This window comes from Saccoglossus kowalevskii, chromosome 1, assembly GCF_978046115.1.
Source record: "Saccoglossus kowalevskii chromosome 1, keSacKowa6.1, whole genome shotgun sequence".
NCBI classification, from domain to species: domain Eukaryota; kingdom Metazoa; phylum Hemichordata; class Enteropneusta; family Harrimaniidae; genus Saccoglossus; species Saccoglossus kowalevskii.
In genome coordinates, this window is record NC_140641.1 from 13,046,124 (window position 1) to 13,066,374 (window position 20,251).

The 20,251-nt window shown below is 35.4% G+C and overlaps 2 protein-coding genes across 3 annotated transcripts in view; one reads left to right on the forward strand and one right to left on the reverse strand.

The window, feature by feature from the left end:
• LOC100367576 (mediator of RNA polymerase II transcription subunit 25-like) overlaps positions 1–4,008 on the reverse strand; it is a 47,963-nt gene extending 43,955 nt beyond the window's left edge. For both annotated transcript variants that reach the window (XM_085498973.1, XM_085498968.1), the window contains exon 1: positions 3,686–4,008. In XM_085498973.1, coding sequence (XP_085355099.1) covers positions 3,686–3,804 — 119 coding nt within the window. In that variant the 5' untranslated portion in view covers positions 3,805–4,008. The remainder of the gene's footprint in view (positions 1–3,685) is intronic.
• A 317-nt stretch (positions 4,009–4,325) lies between these two features.
• The window catches only part of LOC100367421 (uridine 5'-monophosphate synthase-like), a 29,687-nt gene continuing 13,761 nt past the window's right edge, over positions 4,326–20,251 (forward strand). Inside the window, exons 1-4 of the mRNA XM_002735835.4 lie at positions 4,326–4,711; positions 10,519–10,779; positions 15,648–15,751; positions 17,182–17,341. Of these exons, the coding sequence (XP_002735881.2) occupies positions 4,574–4,711; positions 10,519–10,779; positions 15,648–15,751; positions 17,182–17,341 (663 nt within the window). The 5' untranslated portion in view covers positions 4,326–4,573. The remainder of the gene's footprint in view (positions 4,712–10,518; positions 10,780–15,647; positions 15,752–17,181; positions 17,342–20,251) is intronic.

Sequence of the window (20,251 nt, forward strand, 5' to 3'; positions counted from 1 at the left end):
CAACACAGCTTCGTGATTACAAATATCAGCGCAGCTGCAGGGGTGACGTGGGGGTGTGGCGTTAAATCACGATGATGGCAAACAACACCTACTATGTCCACACAATAAAGTATGGGGTCACGACAGCACAGGGTTGGACGTTTCTTACAAGTTTCATTTTCAGTCAAAATAAAATGATCCAATCTACTCGGCTGACGAGATATATTATAAAATGCCCAATACAGCACAGCATACATCTCAACTTACCCTACACCAAGTGTGGTAGAAAAGACAAGACCATGACGTCACTTGAATCAATACTATATAAATGAACAACTGATTTATGATTAAATAACCTGTCATGATTACATTTTAAATGTCAGTGGTGATACCTCACAAAAGCTCTTTTGTCTCAGCGACAGAAAATAAACATGACGATTACCACAAGTTCATTGATTCGCATTTTGTTACTGCTATGTTCAGCAATACTGTTATTCAGGAGTTGATATTAAAAATTAAAGATCCATTAGACAGATTGGTGAATAAATAAGCCTTCCCCAAATAGATGATGTAATGTACCTGTCCCTAAGCATGATGAAATAAAACAAATGAAATGAATCAGCATTCCAGGTTAACGTTCATTTTTTGGGTAGGTTTTAAAAAAACAACTGCAACTCAATTCAATTGGTCATTTAGAAAAACTTGATATCTTTCTCAATGCAAAATTCCTCAGGGACAGGCAATTTGTGTATTTACCTGTCTCAGCAAATCTATCTGTCTGGGACAGGTTAATGACCTTAATTTCAACTAGTGAAGTGTATTCTGATTGTTTTATTAAGAGCAAATTGGAAATGTAATCTAGATTTTACACAGCGTGATTTGTCAGAGAAACTATTATCCAAGCAGGTTGAGGTTGTGTTAAAGTTTTCATAACATAATATACCAACCTAATGTATCATTCTGACATCAAAAAGATCAAGTTGAGCCAGCTGATAGTAACTTACTGTAAAATACTTTATTTTCGCTTGGAATTAATTTTCGCTGAAGGAATGATTCATTGAAAATAAAATCCATTGAATATTTTACATTCCTCTATTTTACATTTAACATGTCAAAAATAAGCAAAAATAAATTTCATACAAAAAACACCAAAAATTCTTTTCAACGCAAATTAATTACAGATAAAATTATTTTACAGTATATGCCCCCAAAGTCACATCTATTGGCGATGATTATCAAACCACCTATTGAGTACATGTCACACTCACCCAGGGTATGGTGCGGTCCCTTTTTTTTTTAGTGTTCAATCCTAGGCAGAATTTATTTGAACTCTGGACAAGTCAATGACATGTACTACACCCATAACCAAATAGAGACCAGAGATTAACTAAAATTTGAATGCTAATCCTTCAAAGAAGAGAAAGATTGGAGATAAACCATAATGGCTAATACAACATTGTTTGTTATAATCAATTGTCAACTTATTCACTCACTTTGAAAACCAGGAAAAGATATGCTACTGCAAAAACTTCATAAAAAACATTATGTTTCCTAATCTTTGCATAATTGTTGCAGCCAAATTTAAATGTAATATGCCATTTATGACCGAATAACAGTAAGCAGAAGCCAGACGAATAATTTCAACTGACAGCTTGTACATAAAGCTAATAAAGAGAGAGAGAGGCGGTGGTGGTTTCAATGACAGTTTGAAAGACACATACAGAACTCATGAAAGTGATTCAATACATGACAAGGAATTTGAAAAACAAGGGAATACGTAATCAGTGAATAGTTTTGGTGTAATGGAAAACCAAATCATCAGCATGAAGCGTGTTATCCAATAAATTTAAAATTAAACTTGGTTTAAAGCTTAATATGGTATGGGTATTCAAATCTGAGATATAATTGAATTTCAACAAATCAATTCTTTGCTACCCCAGTTTAAATGACCAAGCACAGAAATTGCTAAGTTTTGCATAAAATCTGACAGTACACTAACCATTTACTGTGAACACCAGAAAGAATTGTTGTAGGAGACACCGTTTTGCTAATGATATGGCTATATTGCTAACAATGTAGCCATTGCTTCTGTGGCAACACTTTGTTTTAATGTACATGTAGGTATTGTTAGCAACATAAGGCCAGATACTGCAGTGTTCCTGTTCCATTCTTTCTTGCAGTTGCAGTAAATTTACACCCAGTTGTAAGTTCTAAAAGTACTTTGTTATAATAAATCGCACACTACTTTCAGGTAACAAATAATCTAACTTCATCTTAGGGTAGTGTTCAAACAATAAATTAAAAATTAACATATTTCTATCCATGTACAAACCAACTTTTGTATTCATTGTTTTCTTTTTGAATTATACAAAAAGAGACTCCTTGAACATTGATTTTTTTTTTATTCAAATGTCAAATAATCAAGAAGTTACGGCTAATGGCCTATTAATCACAGTTCAGTACTGTGAGCACTACAAATAAATCTCATTAAATAATGGGCTAAGGGACTCCAGGGGTAATACAAAACAAACGTCTGTATTGACAGAACAGATAAATAAAAAAAAATCAGCAAGGTGGGTGCAGTCATGCAAAAGTCCCACTGCCAAACGTGTGTAGGGATGAATTCTATAGACACAAATCCTGCTTGTTAGACATTCAGATAATAATTTGATAACTTTGAGGGGGTGATTTTTGCACAAAATAAAATGTTAACAAATGAGTAAACTGAAAACCTGCATAAAACACCATTTTCCAACAAACTTGCCAAAAAGTTTCTCAGTCCCCTCAGTGTTTGCCAGGAACAAGTGTGTAAGTGTGTATGTGTGTTGGGTGTGTTGGGGGGGGGGGGTATACAGCAATATCGAAACCAGTTACTTGTAATAATTGCCACACTTCTGCTTAAGCAAATAATTATAAAAATGTGGGGGAGGATGTACGAATTCGTTTAATCAATTTATGAACCACCATGATCAAATCAGTTTGAAAAACATTCCCGTTACTTTGCTAGAAAAAAGAAATCACAATATTTGAATGGTTTTCTGATCGCATTCTATGGGTAAACACTGCGATTGTCACTCACATGTTAGCAAAGTAAACATGAGAGTTTTGGCGTTCTTCATTTCGAACTGAACAACAATCTCCTCTAATAACATGCATTGCGATACCAGTGTGAAATAACTGTGACGGCACACCTGGTGAAGTAATAACACCCCGTCAAATGAAACGCTAAACAGTTGCATCGTAAATATGTACGTCTTTTTCCCAGTACTGAGTACGTGTAACATCTACGAACTAGTACGAACGTAAAACAATCAGATAACATTTTTGATAAGACGTCACATGCGACAGGTGCGATACCTCTCCAATGAAGATAAAATTCGTCAGGGGGAAAAGAGCATTATTTGAAGCATGTCGTAAGAATATTTAAAAAAAACGGGTCGCTAGTTTGTTACATTACTTACTGACCCATAGCATTCTAACATCCGCACACAGGATGAAACCATGAAGCCGTAAAATTATGACGCGTGATTTTGTTGAAAATCAACAACGTGTGTACTTAAACATTTCTTCATCGGTGTTGTTTCGTTAAAGTGACCACTGTTTACAATGCCACTGACTCGCGGTGACGGGCACGTTTAAACTTCACCTGAAAGGGTTTGGATTCCGGAAAAAAAATTACGGAACTTCCTTATGAAATTATACTTACTCGAGGGTCGGCAATATGTACGAGTTTTTCATGTACTCGAAATAAGCATGAAGATTTGCGGTGCCTTCCACCACGAACACTACATCACACGCGGACGTGCTTTGATCAGCCACCACCATTTTTCGAAATTTTTCACAATGGTCCTTTTGGCAGTTTTCAGCAATTTTTCAGTGAGTATATCCTTGGCTCGCCACAGAGAACAAGTTCTCTTTGTGAAATTGTCCCGATGATGTAAAGTTTAGCGGAGAATTCGAGGGACATCCCCTGAGTCGTCCAAAATACTACACTGACTGCGTTACGAATGAGGCATCTTGCGGAAATAGGTAAACTGATATGGATATTCCAGCAGATATCCATACTCCTTCTACATCCGGAAACTGAATAAATTAATTATATCAAATGCATTGGCATATTTTTGTTCCATCATATTATACAAACCATTTCACTTATATAATATGATATATAATTATAAAATATAGGAAATACTGTACGAAAAATGACTTTGAAAACAATATATTCAGGTATATATACGAAATCTCCAGAGGGAGGGATATTGTTATATGGAATTGTGTAGGCGGAGACATGCTTTGATGTAGTGCGCCTTCAAATGTCACTAGATGATCACTTTCTTTTTGAGACGCGTGTGTATTCGTGACATATTATCGCTGATCCGTCGCGATACTACATTCGATATGTGACAACCATGACTATTTATACTACGTACATTTCAAATTATCATCGCCATTAGTCGTTTGCCAAGGCAATAATTCAACAAGCAGCTGAGAGTCATTGTATGTTGACCCGGATATAAATCTAACGAACTTTAACCTCCAAGTGACTTATGATTCCCACATTTGCCGCGTGAGTTAAATCGAAGAAAAAGCGAGCATGGAAAACGTGGACAACTTGGTTTTGAAACTGTTTGAAATCGAAGCGCTGAAGTTCGGCTCCTTCACGCTGAAGAGTGGCATACAATCGCCTGTTTATTTTGACTTGAGAGTGATCGTATCCTACCCTAGCCTTATGGTGAGTAAATGAATACGATGCAATTTGATCAATTAGAATTTGAGCAATTAGTTAAAATCTTAATTAATTATACAAACAGTGAAACAGATGACTAATCTATTTAAAGGACCATATTGTTTCAGAGATTAATTTGAACCGTAAATATACAGAGCATAACAAAGACTGATTGAAGTATGTATACAATTTGGAAAGAGTTCATTTGCACACCACCCCCACACCTACCCTAACTCTAACCATGGAGCTCCATGCTCTAACCCTCACCTATGTGCTCCAATTCAATTGTACATGTCTCTTCTTGATAGTATAGTATAGTGAATTATTTTATTTGACACTAAATAATATATTTTGTTATATTATCTGTGTTCAAAAGACATTAAATATAACTACAGAAACTACAGAAAGAGAAACAACAAAAATTATTATCAAACATTGAACAAGCAGATGAGAACGATGAAGTACAAACTTTTTGGAAGAAGATAAACTTATTAATACAGACAAAAGAAAACAGTTCAATAAAAGAAATTCCATATACAGCATGGATTGAACATTTTCAGAAAATCAGTAGAAATGATACAACTCCCATTGAGAGAATAAAAGAAATCGAAGACAGGCTGTTGCAGCTAGAGAAAGAAATGGACAACAATCATGAACTAAACAAACCTATAACATTACAGGAAATTATTCATGCAACAAGAAAACTGAAAAACAATAAAGCAACTGGACCAGACGGAATACCAGGAGAACTGTTGAAATATAGCAACAAAATAGTGAAACAAGCTTTACAACAAATGTATAACCACATCTTGGAAACTGGTATTTATCCACAGTCATGGAACACAAATGTTATAACACCAGTACACAAAACAGGTGATAAAATGGATGTTAATAACTACCGTGGTATATCTGTTAGTAACATCATTGCTAAAATATTTAGTAGTATTATTAACAAAAGAATATCCAGCTATTTAGAAAGTAACTTCACCATACATCCAAACCAAGCAGGTTTTCGTAACAAACATCGCACTACTGACCATATATTGACACTCCACACCATTATTAAAAAATATCAATTAAGAAAGGAAAAAATATTCTGCTGCTTTGTGGATTTAAGAAAATGTTTTGATACAGTGTGGAGAACAGCACTGCAATATAAACTACTGAAAAATAACATCAACGGTCAAGTATATAACATTATGAAAATGATGTACAAAAACATGGACTTTGTTATAAAATTAGGAGATGTTATAACACCACATTTCAAGCTAGATAATGGTGTTAAACAGGGCTGCCCTTTAAGCCCAACATTGTTTAACATCTTTATGAATGACTTTATTGAAGGACTGTCAAATATTGAAATGCCAGCACCAGACTTAGATGGTAAACATATTAACTGTCTACAATATGCAGATGACATTGCATTATTGTCTACTACAAAGGTAGGGCTACAAAATGCACTAAATTACCTTCATACATATACAGTTAGTTGGGGGCTACAAGTCAACACATCAAAAACAAAAATTGTCATATTCAGGAAAAACTGGTGTAAAATATTATCACAAAAATTCACCTATGGAAAAGAAGAAATAGAAGTCAAAGAACAATACACGTACCTAGGAGTAATTTTTAAGTCAAATAGTAATATTGTAACTACAGCTGATAGACTAGCAGACAAAGCATACAAAGCACAATGTATACAATCACAACTATATTTACATAATACAAATAATATTAATATTAAATTAAAGCTGTTAAATATGACCCAATTACCAATCCTAACATATGCAGGAGAAATTTGGGGTGTCCTTCTCAAACCTGCTACATGGGATAAGACAGAAACTGAAAAGTATCACATCCGTTTCTGCAGACAAATTTTAAATTTAAATAATAAGACAAACAAAATAGCCTGTAGGATGGAAATGGGACGGGAACCCCTTATCTCCAAAATATACTGCCAAGCAGTTAGGTATTATAAACACCTAATAACTCTTGACTACAACAACTTGGCATACTATGCACTGAAGGAAATGAAGAAAAATAATTACCCGGGGTCATGGTTGAAGTCATTAGAAGACAACTTAGAAATATATACTAAATGTAATATAGATAATATAACAATACAAGAAGTGATAATTTCAATTAGAGAATATTACACTAACACATGGAACAATGACAATAAAAGAGATGATGCAAAACTGCGCACTTACAGTACATACAAAACCACACTAGACATGGAACATTACATAAAACACATAGATAACAGACATTACATCAAAATACTAGCACAATTTAGAACAAGTAGTCACAAACTAGCTGTAGAAACAGGAAGGTACACAAAACCAAAAACACTGATAAAAGACAGATTATGCACCCACTGTAAAGAGATAGAAGATGAATTACATCATTTACTAGAATGTAAACTGTACACAAAACACAGAGATGACATATATAATATCCTTAAAGAAATTAACAGTGATTACCAAAACTTAAACAAAAAAGAACAATTTAAACTTGTACTACAGTCACCAAATACAAACCATCTTATCACTCTCTGCAAATATTTAGTTAAATCTAAACAAGACTAATTCTTTTATTTTGTCATGTTCTTCTATATTTCTTTTTTTTTTTTACATATTCTATGCTACACACAGTGATACTTACATATCACAGTATTTTAATATTTCTTATATTATTAATATTTGTCTGTAGTATTCTTGTCGTTCACTAATGTTGAATTGTTCACTAATGTTGAATTCTTTTTAAATCAATTTTTATATTTCATGTACTTTTATTATTTACTTTATTAATCTGAAAACCTAAAAGGAAATGTTAACTCTTTCTTTACGGTATTAATAAAGCATTATTCTATTCTATTCTATAATAAAACGCAAGTACACACACGAGACAAAAGAAAATACATAAATAACTAAAGTCTAAGTAAAATTACTTATGGTAAAATAAAATGCTGATAACTATAGAATTAGGGTTAGGGGTGGGTGGAAAAGGAACTCTTTCCAGCATATATCGCAAAGTACCCACAAAGGCAGAACAATGATCGCATCAACTGGCATGTAGCGGAGGTCAATGTGTCTTGTAACAACCTTATTACAGCAAGTCTCCAAAGTATTGGGGCAGCCAATTAGCAAACTCTCTAGCGAATTGGCTTACTGCTTGTGTTTTGACAAATCGGTTGGGTTTTGAATCTTTCTGACGCCGACATGTGGTCATTAGAATGATTTTACGTAGCCTGGAACATTACCCTGATGATTTGCTTTGTTACGCGAGGCGTGATATAAGTTGTTTCCCTATTCAGCTTAAAAATGACCACAGTCAGCTGGCGTACAAGTGATAATATGATAAATGCGATTAACTCACCGATATTTACTATATGGGGTAACCATCTTGAACACTGCTTGAAACAAAATAAAGAGACAAGTTGTGAAACAGTTTCCTACAAATCAGAAAACAACAAACTTTCACATCCAAACCATCCATTGGGGTAACATAAGCCAGTCGCCAAAAAATTCGATCTCATTCGTTGTTTTTGCGTGGACAATCACTTGTATATGAACACCTCATTACATGAAGAACATAGAACACTTTTCCTGGTATATTTGAAAGCGAAATCGCCATCCAACTAAAGTATGATGACCATCCCCTACTGTTATATAGATTCGCCCAGACTACAAGACTGCGCCAGCGAAATTCGAAAGCCAACCGTTTAGTCAAAACCAAAGCAGTTTAATAGCCAATTCGCTAGCGAGTTTGCAAATTGGCTGCCCCATTACTTCTGAGACTTGCTGTAACCACTTTTTGCTCCATGCCTGCCCAAATAATTTTTTTTTTACCAAAAATGACCATATTGTTCCCCAAAACACTATCTAAAAGTGTTGTAGAACAGCAGTAATTTTAACAACAGTGTTCTTTTTACCGTGTAACCAGTTTACACTGGTGTAATCTAAAATTTAAAGAAGTAATTGAGAATAATAACCGTATTGGTTAGGGTATGGATTTATTCAAACACACGGACCTAAACACAGAGGGTTTGCTACACAGGCTTGATATAGAATTATGCTGGCTTTTTTAATTTTGTGTGATCGCAATCAAAATGTATGTAGGGCTAGTGCGAACACTGGAATATTCATGTATTCTATTTCTATTATTTGTTTTGAATAAAATACCAAAAATTATTACCGGTATATTGTGCCCAAAACACCACCTAAAAGTGCATGAATCACAATAAAATGTCAGTACAAATATTTCCTATGTGAACAAAACCAAACTCAGCCATAATCAAAAGATTATAGCACATTATTAAGTGATGAAAAATTGCTTCCATTAATTATTTCAAACCATATATATTTCTCAGAAAAAAAAATGACGTACATACATCTCAATATACATGTATTAGCTAAAAATAGCAAATTCTCTACTGTTTTACATGAAATGGTCCCAATTTGTATACAGAACTGTTGGGAGAAACTAAAATTTCCTATTTCCATAGAAACAATGCCACCCACTCCTTCGTTTATATACAATCTGTAAATCACCAAAACATTTCTAAGGTTTCAGAAAATTTTAATAAATTTAAATTGTTATTTTTAGTACCATTATGACAAACATTGTCACATTTCATATAAATTTTTAATATTTTAACACTTTAAATTGATGGGATATTTTGTCAAAAGACAAAAATATATAAAATTGTGCAAATTATTAAATTGAATACAAATTTGGGTTGAGAATATTGTGTTAAAAGGGTTACCATACAAATTTAATAATTTAAAATTTTTCTTGAATTTCAAATTATTTACCAAAGCAGGACATTCTCCATATTGAATTATCAATGTTAAGTAATTTGTTAATGATTATTATGTATAGTGAAGTTACAGTTAGGTCACTACTGAGAAGTATGTGTAATATTTAGTTTTATCTCCATTTTGTTTTCAGTTTTTTTTTGAACATTGCCATGATCTGTCTGTATTAAAAACCATGGCTTCTAATTAAAATGCAACAATGCAACAGAAGAGGTGCGGCTTCTATTAGAGCATCTACACACATGAGAAATGGTGAATTTTTGGTTCCTTATTTTTCAAAAAGAATGGGTACAACTTCTAATACAGATTTTACGGTACACTCTTAACATCTATGTATTACTGAATTATTATTATTACAAATTTTGAAAAAAGGAAGTGGAAAATTTTTGCTTCTGCAAAACTTAATTACTGTACTTCCCTGAGCATAAGCCCACCCCTCTGTTTTTAGACATTTAACAAGTTGAGGGCATCCCCGAGTATAGGCCCAGGGTGTTTTTACCGGGCATCAACGACATTTCTTAAAATATGCATGTAAAAAGTGTATTTCATTGCATAATAATCGTGAGTGGTACGGTAGTTTGGTTCCTGCTTTTACGAGAAAACTCGCATTAATTTCAGGCCGGCGAATGTGCGGAACATGGTTCGCACATTTTCTATTCTGTTATTTACTCAGGATGAACACCAATGTTGCAATACTGAAGTAATCCATATTTCTTTTGAGTAGTAGTTTCTTTCTTTTAAAATTGCAAACATTTTTTAAACAGTTTATAAAGTGTATGATAACACGTGTGCGCCTATTGTAATTAATAACATTCCCTATAAACAAATAAGGGTTCTGATTAATGTTGAGTTTCATCTCAAATAAACATCCTGAATCAGGGGTATATTTTTTCTTTATTTGTTAAAACTTGTTAGAATTTACAATAATATTATAGAAAAATGCACACAAATTTGCAAAATAGAAACCTTATTGTTGTGTTTTTTCTTTCCTAGAATGAGGTTGCTGACTTCTTATGGCAAGCTGCTGAAAAACCCAATGCTAAATTCGTTCTGCTTTGTGGTGTGCCGTACACTGCGTTACCATTAGCAACGATTATGTCTGCCAATCACAATGTCCCAATGTTGATTCGCCGTAAGGAAGCTAAGGATTATGGGACAAAAAAGATGATTGAAGGTAAATTCAAACCCGGAGATACATGTCTCATCGTGGAAGATGTCGTAACCAGTGGTTCCAGCGTCATGGAAACAGCTGATGTAAGTTTCATCTGCGTTTAAATGGGGAATGTTTGGCATTTTATGTGAACAGTGTATTATACATGTGCTGTGTATTTTGCTATGAGTCCCATATTGAACAGAACACAGCAAGAACCACTGTTTTTTAAGTGGTTTTGAACAAAATATTAGGTATACATGTATGTTCATGGTCCAAGTGAATGTGCAAATGGCTGCCAACTGTTAGACACCGACATGACTTGTTTTTCTCTCGCAAATAATTGTCCAATTTTTTTCGTTATTATGTCCACTCTCCCATCTATCTAACTTGTAAAGAGAAGGTGTTTGGAACAGTGGACATTCAGAAGAAAATAGAAACGTTATTTGAGGGGCTAAATCATGTTGCCTGTTTACTTCCCTGACCATTTACACCTATGATCTAATGTGCATTCAATTTGGATTTCTGAAAAAGAATATTACTTTTTTGAAATATTTTGGATAATATGAGGTTATTACTAGGATACCTCAAAGTATGCATGAAGACAGTACAGCTAAAGTATCGACTGACGCGCAGCAGAGGTCGATGCACGGCATACTGTCTGAGTGCATACTTCTGAGATATCTTCGTAATAACCTAATAATATTATACATCTTTTCCTTCCAAGGATACATCATGGGAATGCCAAAATCCAAAACGTTTAGAAAAGATTTAGCAAACTTCTTTGTGTGGAGTTCGGTCAAACCCGCCTCGTGGCAGCCATGTTTGTTTTTATTATTAGAGAACACTTACGCACATAATCATTAGTCCCCGTTTGGACGGAGTCCGAAAACGGGGACTTATGTTTTGCCCTGTGTGCGTCCGTGCGTCCGTCCGTCCGTGATCACCTGTATCTCGAACATGCATGGACCGATTATGTTCAAACTTCACTCATACATCACACATTATATGGGACATATGCACATGCATTTTTTTCATGATCCGATTAACGATAGCCGAATAGCGGCCATTTTAAGGCCGAAAATGCATCAAAATCGCACATTTTCACCATTCCGGACCCGGATCTCAGTTATGCATGGACGGATTTCGTTCAAATTTGGTACATACATTAAACATAATAGGACCTTGATGCACGTCATTTTTTTTTTTTGGATCAAGTTCGAAATGGCCGACTGGCGGCCATTTTGTTTTAAAGAATTCAGTTCTGGATTCGTATCCGAGACATGTCTGGATTGATCAAGTTCAAACTTCACACACACAAGGTACATCATGTTACAAATATGTATGTGCATTTGTTTCATGATCCCATTAACGATAGCCAAATGGCGGCCGCTTTAAGGCCGAAAATGCATCAAAATCGCACATTTTCACCATTCCGGACCCGGATCTCAGTTATGCATGAACGGATTTCGTTCAAATTTGGTACATACATTAAACATAGGACCTTGATGCACGTCATTTTTTTTATCAGATCAAGTTCGAAATGGCCGACTGGCGGCCATTTTGTTTTAAAGAATTCAGTTCTGGATCCCTATCCGAGACATGTCTGGATTGATCAAGTTCAAACTTCACACACACAAGGTACAGTACAGTTCTCGCGGAAGCTTTGGCTTTTGTGGCATCATTGTCGCCTACGCATGGCTTCATTGTCGCCTCAGCATCGCATCATTGTGGCATCAGCTTCGCGTCATTGAAAATTGAAGCTGTGTTCGCCTCGCTATTTTGTGGCATCATCGTGGCCTCAGCTTCGCAGTCTCATGGCATCAACATGGCATCAGCTTCAATTTATTGTGACATGAGTATGACCTCATTATTTGCACGCAGAAGGGCAGTAGACAAAAACATGTACAGAAGTTCGATATGTAATCGATTTGAAATTCAAGGCGAATAAAATAATATGATCAAGAGTAAAATGACATTTTAAAAAGATATCTTGTTTAATTATTTTAGTGTTGCGAGTATTGGGCACCAAAAACTTTGCGAAGTACATTACAATCGGCAAGGTGGCGAGTTTCATATTGACTGGAAGGAAAATCGTGATAAATTCAAATCACACGATGCAATCGTCGTTCTGATACAACACAATTTGCTGTATACGAAGTGAAATTGTTCTTGTCATAAAATTTACCTTTTTTCGCTCATTTTGCTGCTAGAAGAGCAGATTCAGATTCCTCATTTCGGTGGTATTTTTCTATGTTTCGTTTAGTTTTAGCCGAGTCCGACCCCATGCCCGGACTACTAAAACATGCAATACACACGTACGCCGCCTGGTGCGTCGGCGTTGTCGCCAGTCATCTTGATACAAAGTTCCAAAACAAGTGCGTACATTTCCAACATATGATTGGATGGTTGTGGTGGCGTCGGTCTGGTAAAATTTGACAACCAATTCTCAAAGTTAAGTCACGATCAGTGATCTGAGCTCAGTCTATACGTACTTTAAAAGTATTCTCACAAATATATTTTCGAATGAAAACGAGCCACATGCCCTGTAAAAAATCGAATAGCGCTTGACATGCAGAAATAATTTATTGGGCTTCAGAAAAAAACGTGTCCATTTAGTGTGGCCGTAAATATTTGGTGACCAGCTGATGAACAATTTGAAAATCATGATTCACACGGAAGTCCTTCGATACTGAAAATCATCGACCCCAGGCTGGTTTACCTTATTTCCCAACTTGCAAAACTGATTTGTATCTCAGCCCTGTTTTTTTTTTTCTGTTTTTTTTTGAACTGAGGTAAAATCCCATTTGTCAAAATATACCGATGTTTTTCAGTGAATAATTACGAAGCCTGTCACAGCACAAAAAAAAAATTGTGAATCACGATGGAGATTGGATGGTACGACGACCCTTCAATTTGCGTTAAATATGTTTTGTTACAACATCATTGATTGGCTGAGAGTCACCTGATCGGAGCACGACCTGGGTCACAGAACCATATTTGTCCGTATTATCAACAGGACTTTGCGAGAAAACCACACCCACATTTTCAACCATTTTAGCGCGGAAGTTGCCAACAAATGTCGAAAACTCGTGAATTTTATGAATTTGAATAAAATAAAGCTAGCGATTCGTAAGACTGGTTAATAATATATCCCCCGATGCTCTTCGATTTTTTTATTTCAAGGTGAGAAATGGATACTAGTAGTTGAAGTTCCATCGATTTCAAGGCGACTATTTAACCGCGACAACTCTACGCTCTGTTGTAGTTTCGCGAGGTAAAACAAAAATACAATAAATAGTACTTGTTTAATTATTTGGTTGTACAGCCCGCAAATTACGAGACATGATCCCCATGAACTGCGATAAATAAATGCTGATTGTGTTGAATGACGGACGTCGGGACCGTTTGAAGAAACAAATTACGGTCGGTAGACATTTCAAACAAATGAAATTATTAACGAAAGACGAGATTTTTCTAGGTATTTACGATCATACGGTCATATCAGATATATACAAAATTGACAAATACACAAAGAGGTGTAATAGTAGGTCATTTTTATTTTAGCCTGAGAAATATTTTCTTTCACTCAGTCCACGTCCATGCGTGGGAATTCTATTTAGCTTCATGGTCCTTCGGCTTGTCTTCTGCTTGGGGGGAAACAACAATAATTATACAAATCGTAAACTCAACACAATCAGGAAAAGAAACCCAGACAACCATGTTGTACTTCTGTTGAATACATTTTGTAGCAGTGCGTCACGTCGGAATATTGTCTAAAATAAAATATTCAATCCCAGCCAAATCTAGGTCAAAGGGTCAGATTGCGTGCATATAATTATAGATAGTTAAAACAAAAAGTATTTGAACTTTTGACGGTTGTTCAACATCTATGCACGGTTACTAAACTAGTAACCGTGATCTATGAAAACCAGACAATTTTTAGTAGTCCGAATTTTTGCACGGTCGAAAATAAAACGGAAATTGACCGATCAAAAGCGGAAGCGGTCAAGAGGTTTGGAGGAAATGAGTACAGTACTTCTTTGTTTGATGAAGCGATGCTGATGCCACATTGTCGCCATAATGAGGCCACAATGAAGCGAAGCGATAATCGCCTAACTTTTTAATGTCGCGACATTGAAGCGATGCTGAAGCCATAACAATGCCATAATGATGCGATGCTAAAGCGAAGGTGAAGCTGAAGTGAAGCCAAAGCTTCCGCGAGAACTGTACTGTACATCATGTCACAAATATGTATGTGCATTTGTTTCATGATCCCATTAACGATAGCCAAATGGCGGCCGCTTTAAGGCCGAAAATGCATTGAAATCGCACATTTTCACCATTCCGAACCCTGATCTCAGTTATGCATGGACGGATTTCGTTCAACTTTGGTACTTACATTAAACATAATAGGACCTTGATGCACGTCATTTTTTTTTCCGGATCAAGTTCGAAATGGCCGACTGGCGGCCATTTTCTTAAAGAATTCAGTTCTGGATCCGTATCCAAGACATGTCTGGATTGATCAAGTTCAAACTTCACACACACATGGTGCATCATGTCACAAATAGATATGTGCATTTGTTTCATGATCCGCTTAACAATAGCTGAATGATGGCCATTTTAAAACCGAAAATGCATTAAAATCACGTATTTTCACAATTCCGGAACCAGATCTCAGTCATGCATGGATGGATTTTGTTCAGATTTAGTACAATGTGTTGTACATATGCAGGTGCATTTCGGTCATGATCTGCTTTGAATGTATATGTCACTCAAATATGAACGGAACGGGGACGTGTCATTGACAATGACTTGTTCCATATTGGAATTCACATTTCCTAATATGGTAGGATGAAAATACCCTGTAAAATACCGCAAAATTACGGCACGCTGTAACTTATGGCATTACGGTGACAGATCTATAATATTAGATTATATGCCAAAACATTTCACTTCTTTATTTCAGTCATTAAGTAAAGTGGGTATTGTAGTAACAGATGCAGTGGTTTTATTAGACAGAGAACAGGGAGGAAAACAAAGACTTGAACACAAAGGTATCAATCTATACAGGCAAGTGAAAGATATTAACTGATAAAGTTTAATTAGTAATTTATACATGGTAATGAGGTCTTACGCTCAGGCACGCAGCCATGGGAGACTTTTTCCAAAAAAATGGTTGCAAATGATTCATCCTCTTGTACTGATTATATGGTAATGTTTATATTTCTTCATGTTAACAGACATGAGAGGAATTACACCTACAATTGTATCATGGACATGATTCAATACTTCCTATATGACAAATTACCATACTCGACCGCGTTAGCAAAAAAGTTAAAATGACAATTTTAATTCACCATGTGACAGATTGAAGGCGATATTATGTCTTTGAGGGAAAATAAAATTAAGAAATTAGTTGCATCGTCATTGTCTTTTACAATGAAGAAACAGAAATGGTCCCAAATATATTTATTACAATATTAATTACGTACCACCCAAAATTACAAGATTAAACACAGTCGAAGTTACCTGTATACCTGTAAGTTTTAAATTAGTGGCATTTTGAAGGGGTGGGCGCTTTGCCGTATGTGACCCAAATAAAAAAAATTGCACAAAAGTGGGGGGTTGGGCGCTTGACCGGCCATGGTTGTTAATGCGGTCAAGTACGGTAGTTCATTGAAATTTGTGTCTACCCATATGTCCTACTGTAATTTGGAAGACAATCAATTCCAAGGTCAAAAATAATGTCAAACCTGTTGAGTAATGTTTCTCTAATATATGTATGAGTATTTTCAATAATTATTAATTTGTGGCTGATTTCCTGGACTGTATTGTTGTTTTCAAACATTGTCTATGGATTACTTGCTGTAGCATTGACCAGATGATAAAGTGTTACTTGTACATTAAACATGTCACCAGTATCAAGAACAAGATGTTTTTTTAGTTCCTGTTCGAACAAAGTTTGAAACAAAGACTTATAAATTGGTCTCTCTTCGTCTGTCCATCCAGAGTCGTATTTCAGAACCCTCTGGACCTAAACTGTTCATTTTTTTCTTGTGCTGAGTATTTGATGTGGGACTTATGCACATGCTGTGGTTTAGTGTTTCGTTCCTAGCAGCCATTTTGTTTTTTGAAAATGAAAATATCTTGGACATGCTTTGTCAGTTTTTGTTAAAATTTGGTACATACGTTATACATATTAGGATACATGTCCATGACAATTTGTTTTATGATCAGATCAAAGATAGCCGACTAGCGGCCATACTTACCATAAACTAAAAATTTATTCAGGAACTATTTACATGGTCACGTGACCAGTAATTTGCATATTCAATTTGAACGCATATATTATGCATGTAGCAATACTTGTCCATAACAATTCAATTTGTGATCAGATAAAAGACAATAATACGTTATCTGAGGTGTGAAAAACATTTCTCCTGTGGCATTGATAGTGACTTGATACTGGCAAAATATGAAATATATTACATTTATTGCAGCGTGTGTGGCATGTCGGGTATTTGTAAAATTCTTGAAAAACATGGTAAATTAGACTCTCCAACTGTCAAGCAAGTGGATGATTTTCTAGCAAAGAACATTTTTAAACCTGATACAAGCGGGGTAAAATTAACAGAACAAGTATCCAAGAAAAGCAAAAAGGTGAGAATATTGTACTCATGAATGGATTTAGTTTGGCCTGTGAGGGGCAACACTGGTCAATCACACTAATGGAGTGTTACCTTATTTATGGAGTATATTTTATGACCACGGGAGCACAACACTAGATTTATTAGTCTCTGGAAAGTAGAACATTAACAATTTGGATTTTAACTCGTACTTGTAACAGAGGTAATTTAATGTACCTGTACCTAAAACTGGATAATGCATATTTTCATTTTTGGTAAAATCTGAAGTGATTATCATCGTCTTGGATTTGTCAGTAATATAAAATTTTATATGACAGTCACAAACAATGTTCTTTTTTTTTTATACAAAAATGTTCTATATGATTCCTATAAGAATTAGTCCTATAGGTTTCTAAAGTATTTCTATGAAAATATTGTTACAGAATCCTTCAGCATTTTGGCCACTTTCCTAAAGGAATTTTAGGAATGACATCATGGAATTTTTAATTTGTCCCATTCATTGGTCACACAACGCATTCATTCGGCTGTTACCATGGTAGGAAGCTAACGTCGGTTTATAACTAAAACCGGGCCCCGTATACAAAGTTCACAAAAAACATTCAGTCTTCATAGGTCATTTTATTACAAGCATGTATTCTGCTGTTATTAGTCCCTGTTCGGACGCAGTCCGAAAACGGGGACTTGTGTTTTGACCTCCGTGCGTGTGTGCGTGCGTCTGTGCGTGCGTCACAATCAAACTTCACACATACATCATACATGATATTATACATATGCACATCAATTTGTTTCACGATCTGATTCAAGATGGCCGAATGGCGGCCATTTTTGTGCTAAAAAATCCTAAAAATCAACCATTTCTCGGCTGTTTACAGATGGATTTTGTTCAAACTTGGTATATACATTAGACATTATGGGACCTTGATGCAAATAATTTTGTTTTTCAGATAAGATTCAAAATGGCTGACTGGCGGCCATTTTGTATTAGCTAATTAGTGAATATGGTTCCATACCTCTGACTTGCTTTCACTGATTATGTTCAAATTTTAAATATTCATTATACATCATGTCATAGATAGACAGATATACTGGTTTGACGATCCTATTCAAAATGGCCAAATGGTGGCCTTTTTTGTGCTAAACAATCATCAAATATCAAGCATTTCTGGCACTTATGGATGGATTTCGTTCAAACTTGGTACATATATTAGACATTACGGGTTCCTGATGCTCATCATTTTATTTTTCAGATTGGATTCAAAATGGCTGACTGGAGGCCATTTTGTTTTAATGATTGGGCTTCTAGAGCCATATCTCTTTAAATGCTTTGACTTATTATATTTAAATTTGATATATTCGTTATACATCATGTTATATATACCGTACTCGACCGCGTTAGCGCCCAGGGGCCTCAACTCAGAAAATCATGATTTTTTTTAGGGGTGGGCGCTTACCCGAGCACCCCCCTCGAAAAAGAGTGCAAATGAAAAATTTGATTCATCAAGTGACAGATTACGTCTTTGAGGGAAAATCAAATTACGAAATTAGTTATAAAGTCGTCATTGATTTTCACAATGAAGAAACAGAAATTATCACAAAAAATATGCAAATTTTATTATACAATATTAATTACGTACCACCAGAATTTACGAAATTAAAAACATTTGGGTCTGTTGGAACACAGTCGAAGTCAAAATTGTCATACTATCTCCACTGATGAAGGTGTTGGATCGTACGCAAACTCTCGATGAAAATCACTTTCCGCCATGATGCATTTGCATTTGACCTGAAGCAGCGTCCTTTGACATAATGGTTCAAGTCGATTATTTGCCAATCAGAATGCCGTGTTGTATTGACGCAAACTTTCCGGTAACGCAATGCGGAAGTGAATTATCGATGTCGAAGTACGGTCTGTTGGAATTGATTTCAGCGAATAAACAACATGGTTTTTCCAAAAAACTAGTAACTAGCCATTTTTGAGAGGTAAACTGAATATGGCATGAAATATTTACCGCATTTTACTTGTATTAACAGGTCATTGTCGAAGCGTAGTTTACGCACGGTTACCGTGTTCTACGCATTCACAATCTGTTCACAGCGATCGATATCCACGCTGTATCATATAAAAACGATTACCAAGATTCGTTATGCAAGACCAAGTTTTAAATTAGTTGCATTTTGAAGGGGTGGGCGCTTTGCCGAATGTGACACCAAATATAAAAATTGCGCAAAAGTGGGGGGTGCCCGGGCATGGGCGCTAACGCGGTCGAGTACGGTATATGTATTCAAAATGGCTGATTTTGAATGCTGTTCCAGAGCAATATCTCTCAATATGGACAAGTACTTGTTTGACGATCAGATACAAATGTCAATCATTTTAATGTTAAAAAATCATATTCCTGACATGGTTATATTCCAGCTATATTACTATAAACAAAACTATATATCTTAAATGTGATAACTAACGGGGACTGTGCCATACATGGCTTGTAATTATTATTTTCGACCATTTTGCGATTGTATTTTCTAGATTCTTTGAATAAACGCAGCATTTACAGTTCATTCAAAGTTTCTTTGGCATTACGTTGTTACAGTATAACAATGTCAGCACTGGTGATCTTTTGTTGGTGCGCAACGTGGCCAAAATAAAATGCATGATCATTTGAACACTGCTATTCCAAGACTGATAGGAGGAAATACATTTGGGGCGAAAGTGTTGTCATGACAGTGGTGGGCCAGGAATTGTTTTCCAATTAGTGACGTATGAACTGCCAGCCAAATCTGCCAAGCCAAAAATATCACATAAGCGATTACTGGTGAAAAAATACCCAAAATTTGAGGTCATATTTCTTGGTAATCAAAAAACCAAATAGTGACTTTGTGCCCACACTCAAGCTGAGTAGAATGAGCTATGTCCAAGCTTTTT